Here is a 13,248-nt window from a genome sequence, read left to right on the forward strand (position 1 = left end):
TTCAACACTGAAAGGTTACTGACACACAATCAAGGTAAACATATGTCTATTTCCAATTTAGTTTAGTAAAAAAATGAAACACATCAAAGGAGAAATCAGACAATTTTTTCTATGAGCATAATGTAAGACCTATAAGGTTGACACATATCATTGCTACCCCTCTTCTTCATCAAAGATGGAAGCCCACTACAAAGGCTGTCTTTTACATACTGAATTCTTCAGTGGTAAGTTAATACAAAAGTTCAATTATAGTGCTAAATTTTGCAATATGTTGCTTATGATTATATAGGAAACTTGGTTTTCAGCGTTTATTAATGTAATTCTTTTTTTTTTAAGCAGACCCATAAATTGGTGTCACGTGGACCAACTCAGAGCGCACGTGGGGAAGTGGCCTTTATTTAGTCTGATAATCGCTTCACTGTTCGTTCTTCATCCATTACCTTCGATTTTTGGGAGCTATGGCGATTTGAGCTCGCTGCTAGCTTCTTGATGAGGGCTTGTTCTTCGGCCGGTGCGCTGTAGAGAGTGGAGATCGGCGTTGACGGATGGTACAGAAGCTGAGGGATGCTCCCGGAAGAAGAACATGCTCAGGAGCGGAAATCTCGCCGCCAGGCTCTTCGAGCGTCAAATCCTCACGCCTCGACCTGGGACCAGTGTATGTGCCGTCGAGACGTTTTTTTGTTTTTCTGTTGCCGCTCCTTGCGTTGTTTCATCTGTTTGTTGAGTGTTGCTTGGCCAACTTGTTGATTGTTTAGTTCTAAGCGGGCGAAATTGAATCCTTAACTTAGGAAACTGGGATTTAACGGCTGAAATTGAATCCCAATTGTATGTGCCTTCAAGATTTTTTTTGTTTTTCTGTTGCCGCTCCTTGTGTTGTTTCATCTGTTTGTTGAGTGTTGCTTGGCCAACTTGTTGATTGTTAGTTTTAAGCGGGAGAAATCGAATCCTTTAGTTAGGAAACTGGGATTTAACGGCTGAAATTGAATCCCAATAGTATGTGCCTTTGAGATATTTTTTTGTTTTTTTTATTGCCGCTCATGACCAACTGGTTGATCGTTTAGTTTTAAGCGGGCGTAATTGATCCCTAAACCGAGGAAATTGGGGCTTAACGATGCGTTGAGTGATTATCAAGGCCGTATGGCTTTGAATGCTATCTTATTCGCTAGGCTCGATTTTCTTATTTTATGATGGACGAAGATTCGTTTTTATGATTTAATACATTTTAACTAGGTGAGAATTTCAAAGATGATCTTTACATCACGATAATGTTGATCTTGATATTTCCTCTCTAAACCGCTCATATGATGGGCCAGTGGCAATGTGCCTCGCTAACTCTTATCACTTGTAATTTTGAAGGAGAATCATTCATATTCCGGCCAACTTGGCGAGCCTTATATGTTTAAGCACTGACATCTATTACTCCAATTAGATCGCTAGTTTTCGTTTTTGATGCTTCTCTACGAGAACGATATGGTGCCAGGGGAAGGAAGTGATTGTGGCAGAGGTCATTAAACGAATTGTGGGGGAGCCCCCTAGTTGTACGGAGGGAACAACTGTGGTCTGCTTGGCCAATAAGGGTAAGTCCGTGGGATGTCTCTTGGTCGGTCTTATGTGATGTCCACCCCTGTGGTTGACTGGCAGGCCCACACTGTCCCAAAAAATTCACATTCGAAGAAGAGATGGGAACAGTCTTTGTGCACATAACACTCTTTGGTGTCCTCTGGGATCCATATATTCCTGACGCCTGCATTACCAGCCTTTGGCTGAGGAGCAACCAGCCAATTAGTGCTGGGGGGGCATCCTGCCTTACCCCCCTTTATGGTTAATCTGTTCCCCTGCACCAAGAAGTGGGACGTGATACATCTCTTGATCTGCTGGAAAGCCTTCTTACTGCATAGATGTCCACAGAAAATCCCATCTAGGGTGTCATATGCCTTTGCAAAGTCCACCTTCCACAAATCCTCTTGTCTTCCACATGTCCAACACAACTACCATAACTTTTGATCCTTGGGGTGTTCTGGAACCTTTCGAAAGGAAATAAAAATACGTGTTAATCTTTAAGATATTAGAAATCATATTTTTTCATTGTGCATCCAATTTTATGCCACAATACATTATAATGAAGCAACGCCCACTGTCTTTGCCCAATTTTTGTAGATAAATAAGGTGTGCTTCAGTCTTGGCACATGCAAGACAGTTTTGAGTATTCCAAATGCATTGATTTTAATGCTCCTATTACCAGCCACTGGAGTTGTATCCGGTGACCCAGATTGCATGATAATAGAAGTGGAGCATTTCAAGGGGGCATTGATTCTACCCAAGATCAGTTTGTGGGGCCCAGAGGGGTCTTTTGAGATCTGGATGTATACACAGACGCCGCCACCGCTATCAAGTGGAGGTACAAGAAGGGACGAGGATGAAGCTCGAAATGAGGAGGATACACCATGGGAGAGAGAACCCAAAGCACCGGTGGGAGGTGTGATCAAAGAAAACCGAAAAGCGGAAAGCAGGCAGAGAGCACGAGGGGAAGAGACTGGTCACCAGGACGCGAGTGCAGTAAGAAAGCAATCCAGGGCTGCAGAAGACAGGCAGGAAACAGATGAAGGAGCCCACTACCGGACAATTATGGAAAATATCAATCAAGAGGTGGCAACGATAGAAGGGGGGACAACTCAACAACTGGAGAAAGCAGGAGAAGGAGAAATATCCGCAGGCAAGCCCCCCCCCCCAATAACAGAATGTGGTGAAGAAAGCAAGGAAGCCGAAAGCGGGGAAGAGCCAGAGAATCGCAGAGTAGCACTCGACACAAGAAGACGAAGGGAAAAGTACCAAAGCCAGCATAGTCTACTGGAGGAAGAAGACAATAATGAAGCATGATCGTGGAATGGCGAAGCTGATGAAGATTGCAATGAGCAACAGGTCGAAGTTTATAGCTGGGGGAAAGGAGAAGAGGAACACAAAGAACAAGGCTCCAATGTCGAGTTCAAGTTTGAGTATACCAGATGTGGAGACACTCACAAGGGGAATGGCAGACAAAAGGGATGAGCGAAACAAAGGGGAAGATAATCTCCTACTCGGCCAACAAGTAGAAGAGATTGCAACGAAGGTGGGATTGCAACGGACCTGGGGTAGGGGGACCCAAAGGTTTTTTATGAAGTGTATTTCATGGAATGTTCGCGGGCTGTGGGATGAAAGTAGACGAGGGGTACTAAGAAACCATCTGAAAGAATGGGGAGCTACAGTAGTATGCCTGCGGCAAATGATGTTGGAAAGCTGTGAAGGTAGAGTGTGGAACACAGTTGGCCAAGGCTTTCTTTAGGGATTCTTGACAGTCAATGCAGCAGGACGCTCTGGTGGTGTGATAATAGCTTGGAATGATACAAGGTTTGATAAAGTAGAAACCTGGTCAGGACAAGCGGCGGCAGCAGCCAATCTAGAAAGGCGAAGTGATGATTTTGATATGGTTTTCTTCAAAAAAAAAAAGATTTTGAGATGGTAATAATATCAGTGTACGGTCCGACAAATGCAGCGAGGAGTGCTTTATGGGGGGGGTTGGCAGAGGTAGTTTCCAAATTCCAAGGATTGCCTATGTTATTTGGGGAAGATTTCAATACAACGCTAGAGGCTGTGGACAGGTCAGATGACAGGGGAGCTCTAGACCCTGACTCAGCAAATTTTTGGCCACTCATCTCTGACGCAGACCTGCAAGAAATGGGGCCAGTGGACTGTGTGTACACGTGGAGGAGCATGGCGGGAGGCGAGATGAAATCTAGACTGAATAGGTTTCTATGCTATGTCGAGATGGCGGAAAAGTTTCCTAATGCAGATGTGAAATCACTGCGAAGGCTGCTATCAGATCATATTCCCATAGTGTGGGCGACCAACGAGGCTTTCAGGCGCTCCACAAATTTCAAAATGGATAAATCGTGGTTCCATGAAGAAAAGTTCAAGGAAGAGATAACGCAAGCATGGACTGCACGACCAAGAGCAAGGTCAGAGATAGAGACCATCGCCCAGAAATTGAACGGACTGCGACAACATCTGATGGGGTATTGAAAACGAGTCTGGGATACGAGGAAGAAGAGGAGGAATGATGCCCTAGCCAAAGTAAAGCAATTGGATGATTTGAAAGACAATAGAACCCTAGAGGGTGAAGAGGTTCAAGAGCGTAGAAGATGGCAGATTGTGGTAGAGGAAGATAAAAAATTGGAGATGCATTGGAGACAGCGATCAAGACAATTATGGCTATAGGCAGGGGACGCAAACACTTGATTCTTCCATCTGGTGGCAAATGGCAGGAGACGCACAAATCAAATATTGAAAATAAAGGCGGGACAGAGGGAATACACTGGCACACAGGCAGTGGGATAAGCCATTGCAGACCATTTCAGATCTTCGTCCAGAAAGGGAAAACTGAGTAGATGGAAGTGTTGCGGCAAGGGGGCAAGGAGAGTGAGCCTTAAACATCAAGCGAAACTGATCCGACCATTTTCAGAAGTAGGTTAAGGCAGCAATTAAGGGGTTGAATGGGGAGGGAGCTCCAGGTCCAGATGACATCCCGGTATTCTTTTATAGCCAGCGTTGGAATCTGGTCAGATCAGATGTGATGGTGACATTTGAGGAATTTAGAGAAAGACGAGGAAACATGGAGAAGATTAATAGATCACATATATTCCTCCTGCCGAAAGGGGCGAAAAAATTGAAGACTTTAGACCCATTTCGTTGTCAAATTTGATCTACTTGATTATCGCCAAGGTGCTAGCAAACACGCTGAGAGCCAGGATTGATGAACTGGTCGATCCTGCTCAGTCAGCCTTTATTCCTGGCAGGCTACTGGTGGACAGTACGATTACAGCCGGGGAAATACTAGCCGCATGGCAGAGGTCGGGAACACTAGGGTTCATGTGGAAGGTTGATTTTACCAAAGCATACGACTCTTTAGACTGGGATTTCCTATGGGCCTCCATGAAAAGGAAGAGCTTCCCCAAGGAATGGATAGTATGGGTGAAAAGGTGTATCACATCGCAATCATCCACGGTGCTGGTAAATGGGCGACCGGAAGGCGGCCGAATACAGCCTCAAAGAGGAGTGAGACAAGGCTGCCTATTAACACCGCTACTGTTTGTCTTGGCAGAGGACATACTCACAGTTTACACTAAGCAAGCGTGCACAAAGGCTATCAACTATCCGAGCAATCAGATGGAATTCCTCTGCTACAATACGCTGATGACACCACCTTCTTCATTGAAGGTTCAATGCGGGAAGCCAGAAATTTATCCATACTAATTGATCTTTTTGCAGATTTCTCGGGACTTCAAATAAATAGGAGCAATCGCCTTTTATGTGTAACGGGCTCCCGCCAAAAGAGGAGACACAGTGTGCGAAGATTCTAAGAACACCAATTGGACGACTTCGAATGAGACATCTTGGCCTACCACTAACGAAGGGGAGGATGAAGAAAGCTGATTGGCAACCAGTCATTGAGAAGATTGAAAGATGACTAGAGGAATGGAAAGCAAAAGTGCTATCGAAAGGGGGACGTTTGGTGCTGTTGAGGTCAGTTTTATCATCCATTCCGATTTTCTATCTCTCAGTATTCAAGATGCCCACGGGAGTCGGGAAGCGAATAAAAGGCATGATGAGGCGCTTCCTATGGAGAGGATCCAGGCCAGAACAAAAGGGGGGCATTGCAATGGTGGCATGGGATAAGGTATGTCGTCCCATAAAGAGAGGCGGTCTGGGGTCCTACACATGCAGAGTATGAACACGACACTCCCAACCAAATGGGTGGAGAGAATAATGAATCCACAAGAGGATTTGGTCATCAATTTATTGCGCGGCATCTGTGGTAGGGGACTGTATTGGGACAGAATAGCAGATCCATATCATGGAGCATCCCCGTTCTGGCAAAGGCTGAGGCAGGTTTTTCCAAGAGTACAAGGTTTTTTTTGGCCAAGTTAGGCAATGGGATGGCATTCCGATATTGGAGAGATGCATGGTCGCCACGGGATATTTTTAGTGAGATACTCCCCCAACTGTATGCACTTGCCCGGGATCAAGATGCCCACGTGTGTAACTGCTGGGAGGGCACGTGGAACCCGAGCATACATGGGGCCTTATCCGACCAGCGTGTGTCCGAGTTCATAGATATGCAGCAATCCCTTTTACAGTTACGACCAGAAGATGGAGAAAAAGACAGGTGCGAGTGGACAAATGGCCCCTTCTCGGTTCGGAAGACTTATAAGATGATCCGAGAAGGGCAAGAGGAAGACATGGCACTAGTCAGTGCATGCAGGTTCATATGGCGCCAAAAAGTCCGATTGAAGGTGCGGTTTTTTGGGTGGCTGCTAGCAAGGAAAAGCTTAATGACAAGAGTCTTTTGCAAAAGGCTATACCCAGATATTTGTCACAATGCGTGCTATGTATGAATGGGGAGGAAGATTGCAACCATCTTTTCTTTGAATGCTCCTTTGCTCTCACGGTTTGGGCCAGCCAGCCACTTTCAAGGATGAAGGTGACATCTGAATTGGCTTTTTGGGACTCGGCACAGAATTGCGCGGGAAGAGAAAACAAGGATGGTGGCCGAACTCTAGCGGTGTTGTGGGCCATCTGGTTACAGAGAAACGAGGTGTTGTTCAGAGGAAGAAGGGCTTCTACAATCGGACTTTTTGGCAGCATGGTCCTCCCAAGCGGCGGGAGGTGAAAGGAGATATTGAAAATGACTGAAAGGATGGTATAGGGCCTCTATGGTCCAAATGGGAAGTTCACCGATTCATCGAGTGTTCATCCCTTGTTATAGTTCCAAAAAAAAAACCAACCACTGATAAAGTTCTGACTCTATCTGTGAGTACTTTATGTACCTCTTGAACCCTCAAATAAGTGATATATTTTGAAATGGTTAGAGTTATGTGATCTATGGTGCCCAAATCAAGATCCTTGAGATAATTTTTCTGATTTCTGATTTGGGTGTTATATCCAGAAAGCTTTGTTCTGACCTGAGCTAGCCTAAGACGTGGAACTCGATTTCCTCATTGGAGAGCATGCCTTTCATCTTTTCAATTTTATCTTGATGTTTCCACCGTCTTCCTCTCTTTCCTAAGTTCATTCTGTAACTGCTCCTTCATCTGATCTTGTTCTCTCCAATAGCCTGGTTATTCTCACCATGTCGCATACAGCAAACCACAGAATATCTTTATTATGACTTTTGTGAGCCTGTCCTTCACTTACATTGATTCCTCGATCCTATGGACATTGGACATATTTTTTTGATCCTTTAATCGTGTTTGTCTTAGTCTTCTTGGAGGAGAATGCGATTGGAGTAGTTTTGGTTAATCTGCAATCAGGCATATTCAAATCTGCTCCTCCATTAAAATCTTTATATCTTCAAAGAACTTCATATTTTGCATTCAGGCCCATCAGAGATAAAAAAATGATCCTGTGGTCTTGGAGGAGAATGCATTTGGAGTAGTTTTGGTTAATCTGCTATCAGGCATATTCAAATCTGCTTCCCCATTACAATTTTTATATCTTCAAAGATCTTCATATTCTGCATTCTGGCCAGGATCATATCGTGAACGGGGTTGACCCTGGCAGATTGGACAACACCGAGGGGACAAGAGCAGCAGAGAGCAGTGGAGTGGATGTCGCCGGAGGGACTGGGGCTCGATGGAGTGGGCGTCGTCGAGGGAGAGAGAAGCTATAGAGAGGAAATAACTACTTGCGAACTCATGTCCTGCCCTCCAACAAGGGTTGCATATTTAAAGGGAAATGCAGAGGGAGTGCGAAAGACGATAATGCCCCTAATGGGCTTACTAGACGGGCTGTCGTAACAAGTCTCAGGATATATTTTTCTTACTTTTGACTGGGAATTCTGAAGTGGCCAATGATGCCAAACCTTGCTCTAAATCTCCTTTAGCTCAGGTATTATCTTTCCACAAAGGGTACCTCAGCTTAACTTCTCTATCAAGTGTAATAAATTGAAGGAAAAGATGAGATAGTGGACTGCAGAGAGAATTTCTGAAAATGTGGAGAAGAGACAGAAAAATTGGGGCAAAAATGAACTGATCTTTATTACTGAACAGATGCCCCTTTTATACAAATTTTCACAGAGAGAGGTTAATGCATTTGTCCAACGGTCAAAAACTGACCGTTGGAAAAAGCTGCAGAAGAGATTCCTTTTTCAAAAAGGACTTCCAACAGCTATATTTATAGCTGTTGGAGGCTGGGCCTGATATAAATCAGGCCCAGCATATATTAGGTCCTTAATGGACCTAATATATTCCCTAAATGGGCCCCTCACTATTGGGCCCTTAATGGGTCCTTAATGGGTCCTTAGTGGGCCGTTAATGGGCCTTTATTTAAATCCATTTTAGGTTAGTTTTTCCATTAGATCCCTAGGATTAGTCTATTACACGTACATGGCCTCAGGCCCATAAGTTAGTAAAATTAGCCCTAACTGGGCCGTGATGATCTAACATCAAGAAATGTTGAAATCTTGATATACTTGCTCCTAGAAAGGTTGGCCGGAATCTTGAAATAATGAGATTATGTCATGATACCTTCCCTGCTTCCATGATACCCATGGTTTTGACCACTGCAGTGCCGCTCTGATTGTTAACAGAGGTTTCACCCGAAGAAAGTTTCATCAATAAGTTCATAACATTTGTTCAAAGTACTGGTTTCATGAGCCGGGCAGGGGCCTGACAAGTAAGAAAGGCCCATTTAATGGGCCAGTTAAAAATATAAGAAAATAGATTTTAAATAAATAAAGGAACACAAGTAAATGGATTATCCAACACAAACGAAGGCTGTTGCAATCTTATTTATTCCGAGTCTTCTTGGATATGAACATATGTTAGTTAAGGCATTTTGTTTGGTATATTAGTTCTGAAAGGAATTTTAGGACTGCCGTCATGAAAGACGACCATTATCTTACCTTAGAATTCCTGAAAAAGGTAGATCATGGGAAATGAGTGGTCCCCTTTTGCTGAATATCCTTTGTTGAATACGATGCAGTAAATAAGATAGATGTCAATAGGGACAAACGTTTTGCATAATATGCTGAAAATCTTCCTTCTTTCAGACATAGAACACTGTTTCATGTCAACAGCATTTCGGTAGTGAAAATCTATCTGATAAATTTGCTAAGAGAAAAGCTATCTGATAAAGGACGAATCTGGTCTCCTTTTCCAGCATCATGTTATGATAAAAAAAATTGCATGACGCAGTAACTTTTCCGGTGTTTTTGGATTGACTGCGTTCTGAATGATTTTCAGTGTTTGCGTCAGGTATCAACCTCACCTAAATGAGGGATATCGCCTTGCTCCTGTTGCTTATTTATTGGATTCTATTGAGGAAATTCTGATTGGACTGAATTTATGGGAGTTTTATTTTGGTCATCCTTTTTTGTGGTTATAGCTAGACTTCGATTGCTAGTTATTTACATAATTTCAAGCTTCCTCTTTACATAAACCTGTAAAGAGTATCATATTTCTTTTTGATGATGGCAGGTTAATTGCGCCAGGCAGTTCTATGAGAATTTGGTTCCAAATTGTACTGTGTATGACGTTGATTGCCCGGAAAATTCTTTCAGAAAATTCACAGACGATGGACTTTATCTGATAAGTTTCAGCAGAAATCTTCAAGAATTGATTGTTTATCGACCCACATGGTTTTCATTTTCCTTTAAAGGAGAAGCTTCTGAGTTTCATTATCTTCCTCCCAAGTCACAGAGATTTGATAGCTACTTCACTCAACTATACTCTACACCGCTCGCATCCTGTACCGAATTCATATGCAAAGACTTCTTTCTATATGTGGAGAACCATCAGTTTGGCTTGTTTGCGACTTCAACAGTGCATAATCATAATGCCCCGGCCTCCGACGGGGCACTTCCTGGGGTTCCTTCAATCGAGAAGATCACTTTCCACCTAGTGAGGTTTGTGAGTATGCGCTGATATCATTGATTCCATCTTTTATTTTTCTTAGATGATTGATCTGACGAGAATCAACAGGTTAGAAGATGGAAGCATTCTTGACGAGAAAGTCTTTCACAATGACTTTATCCATTTGTCACATAACATGGGGGTTTTTTTGTATGACGAGTTGTTATGCATAACATCACTCCGTTACCAAGCCATCCACATTATTCAAATCAGAGACTCTGGTAGCCTTGTTTCTGTCAGGACTATTGGACGATTTTGCCGAGAAGATGATGAGCTTTTTCTTAGCTCCCATTCAAAGGCATGTATGTCTATGCTCTTCCATTTTCGTTATAGCTTAATAAGAATTCAAACGAGACTCGTTCAATTTTTTGCATGTGTTCTTCACTGTTTTGAATGTTAAGATTTTCCACGTGCTATAGTTTCTGATGGGCGCAGCAGGTGTGAAAACTATGTCCAGAGATTCTTTGACATGAGTGAGGAATTATAAGCATTGTTGACTTCGCCCAGCACAGTGAGAGAGAGGGAGAAAAATAACCGAAGAGGAAGAAGAGAAAAGCTTAATTGTATTCAAAACAGATAAGTTCAGAGAACATAGTTTATTCCTCTTTATAGAGAGATAACTAGCCATTAATAACAGCTAGTTATAACGGCTATTAAACTAGCCGTTATAACTTACCCAATTCCGATAAGGAATCGGGTAATGGGTCAACCCGGACCTGATAAGGGGAAAACGAAAAATAAAATTTTTGGCTTATAATTTGCCTATACATTCAACAAGCATATTCATCCTCTTTGAAGGGTTGTGTCATGAATAATTGTGAAAATTTTAAGGGTTTACTTGCCAAATATTGTCCTGTCTTTAAATCGAGCAGAAAGGTTAGATATTAGTGTTACCTGTCCCCGGAGAAATAAATTAATTTGTTTGGGACATGATGCTACTGGGTAAGAAGGTGATAATGAAGATCATAATCGTACATCATTTTTAATTTCTTCAAGAGAAAAATGTTGCTTTTGATGATTCTACTGCTGGAAACAATTCTTTTTGTTGATCTGAGTATTACATGTCTTTATTTTCTCTCTCTTGTTAGCCCATTAAGGGCCCTCTCTAGTCAGCCCATTAGGGCTTCCTATAAAACCCTGTAATCTCTTTCATTTGCTATCAAGAATTGTTCTTTTCTTGTTTACATAGTATCAGAGCCCTAACCCTAACCCTAATCTGGGTTTCTTGGGCTCGACCTTGCGCTTCGATCTTCGGCGGTTCTCACGACCGCCTGATCTCGCGCTCCGGTCTCTCGCCGTCTCGCTCCGGGCCTCCCAGGCGCTCGCCGTTCTGACATCCGCCGTCCCAGCGTCTTCCGCTCCGGCGCCCGCCGTCCCGGCCCGCGCCGCCTCGGCTCGCGCCCTCCCGGCTCGCGCCCTCCCGGCTCGCGCCCTCGGCTCGCGCGCCGCCCGGCGCGTCCCGGCGCTGCCGTCCGGCGCTCGCCGTCCGGCTTCGCCGCCGTCCGGCGCGACCGTCTTCCCGGCGCCCGCCGTCCCGGCGACCGCCGTCCCCGCTCCCGCCGTCCCGGCGCCCGCCATCCCGGCGCCCGACGTCCCGGCACCCACCGTCCCGGCTCCCACCGTCCCGGCTCCCGCCGTCCCGGCGCCCGACGTCTCGGCGCCTGCAATCCCGGCTTCTCGTCGTTCCGGCGCCTTCTGACTGTGGTCTACTCTGCTTTCATCATGACGAACCCGGTTGAAGCCCAGACCTCTACTGTTACGCCAGACTCGGCGCGGTATCTACGCCACATGCATCTGCGGTGCCTCGAGCCCGGAATTGGTCGTCCTCCTCTGGACCATCCTCTTTGCCTCGGATGCCTCCGGATGGTATGTTTACTGATTCAATCTCCTGCAATGGCGCCAGTACGTCAGATAACTTTAAAAGGCGTCTCATGCGCCATCTTCTAGAAGACGGACCTTCCCGGACCGATCCCAAGTATTATGACTGGCTGGACGTTGAGGGGGTAGTTTATCGTTGGCTCTTGGACAGTATTTCACCTAGTGTTAAAGGTGAATTCATGTCTCTAGAGTCGGCTCGGGCGGTCTGGGAAGCAGCACTTGAGAGCCACTCCAAGAAGCACAACATTGCGACTCTGTACGAATTAGTACATCGGGCCGCTAACCTGCGTCAAGGGGACCGGTCTATCATGGAGTACAGTACGGAGCTCATTTCGTTGTGGAATGAAATTGACTACTACATGCCGCCCGACCCCCATTCGGTGGACCGCCAATATACTCTTCAACTTCGGGTTTTCCAGTTTCTTATGGGAGTGAACCCGGAATATGAAGTTGTACGGGCTCAGCTTATTCCTCGGGAGACAGGTCCTACCTTCAAGGATGCGCTCCACAGTGTGCGGGTTGAAGAATCCCGCTTTCAGCAGGCCCAGAACTCGGCTTCGGCACTTGTAGCTCATTCCTCTTCGTCTGCACGCCCATCGTCGACTCCACCACCCGGCTCTTTGCCACGTGGTCCGACGGCTCGGACGGAGGATTCTCCAAAGGGTGATCCTTCGCTGTTTTGCAATTACTGCAAGAAGCGAGGTCACTCTAAGGAGACGTGCTACAAGCTTCAACGGAAACGCGCACAACCGAGCAACCTTGCTGCAGCCGCCTCGTCCGTGCCCCCCCCGGGTCAAGTGCCTATGCTGTACGGTCTTCTCCCGACTAGTGCCTCGCTCGCTAGATTCACTCCGGAAGAGATGGAGCGTCTACGCCGCTTGCTTGATCCTCCAGTCGTGGGCTCATGCTCCTTGGCCCACGCAGGTATGTCCACCAGTCTTCCCACACCTACATCCCCTCCTGGCCATTCTTTTTCCTCTTCCACTTGGCTTCTTGATTCCGGTGCCACCGCCCACATGACCCCAAATCCTCGAGCCTTTCAAACTTATGCACCCGTTTCTGGCTCCTCCAAAGTTAAAACAGCCTCCGGCGATCTTCTCACCGTGGCGGGTATTGGTCGTGTGGCCCTTTCCTCTTCTATGCATCTATCTAAAGTTCTTCATGTTCCTCGCCTTACTCATCATCTTCTCTCCCTATCTAGCCTTGTTCGCGACTTGAAACAAGACCTTACCTTCTCTCCTAATTCATGTTTTTATCGTGATAAGGTGTCGGGGAGGACGATTTCCATTGCTGAGGAGCATGAGGGGCTCTATCTTGTTCGTCCTTGTTCGAGTTCTCTTGCTTTTGCTGCTGCGACAGTTTCCCTTTCGGCTTCCCACGAGCGTTTGTGGCTTCTTCATCGACGTCTCGGCCATCCTTCTTTTGC

The 13,248-nt window shown here is 45.4% G+C and overlaps 1 protein-coding gene across 2 annotated transcripts in view; it reads left to right on the forward strand.

The window, feature by feature from the left end:
• Positions 1 to 417: 417 nt before the first annotated feature.
• DET1 (light-mediated development protein 1 / deetiolated1 (DET1)) overlaps positions 418 to 13,248 on the forward strand; it is a 31,911-nt gene continuing 19,080 nt past the window's right edge. The window contains exons 1-3 of one of the 2 annotated variants that reach the window (XM_078589879.1): positions 418 to 655; positions 9,510 to 9,937; positions 10,014 to 10,246. In XM_078589879.1, coding sequence (XP_078446005.1) covers positions 584 to 655; positions 9,510 to 9,937; positions 10,014 to 10,246 — 733 coding nt within the window. In that variant the 5' untranslated portion in view covers positions 418 to 583. The remainder of the gene's footprint in view (positions 656 to 9,509; positions 9,938 to 10,013; positions 10,247 to 13,248) is intronic. The other variant, XM_078589880.1, reaches the window with a different exon arrangement.

Source organism: Wolffia australiana, chromosome 18 (assembly GCF_029677425.1).
Source record: "Wolffia australiana isolate 7733 chromosome 18, ASM2967742v1".
Lineage (NCBI taxonomy): Eukaryota > Viridiplantae > Streptophyta > Magnoliopsida > Alismatales > Araceae > Wolffia > Wolffia australiana.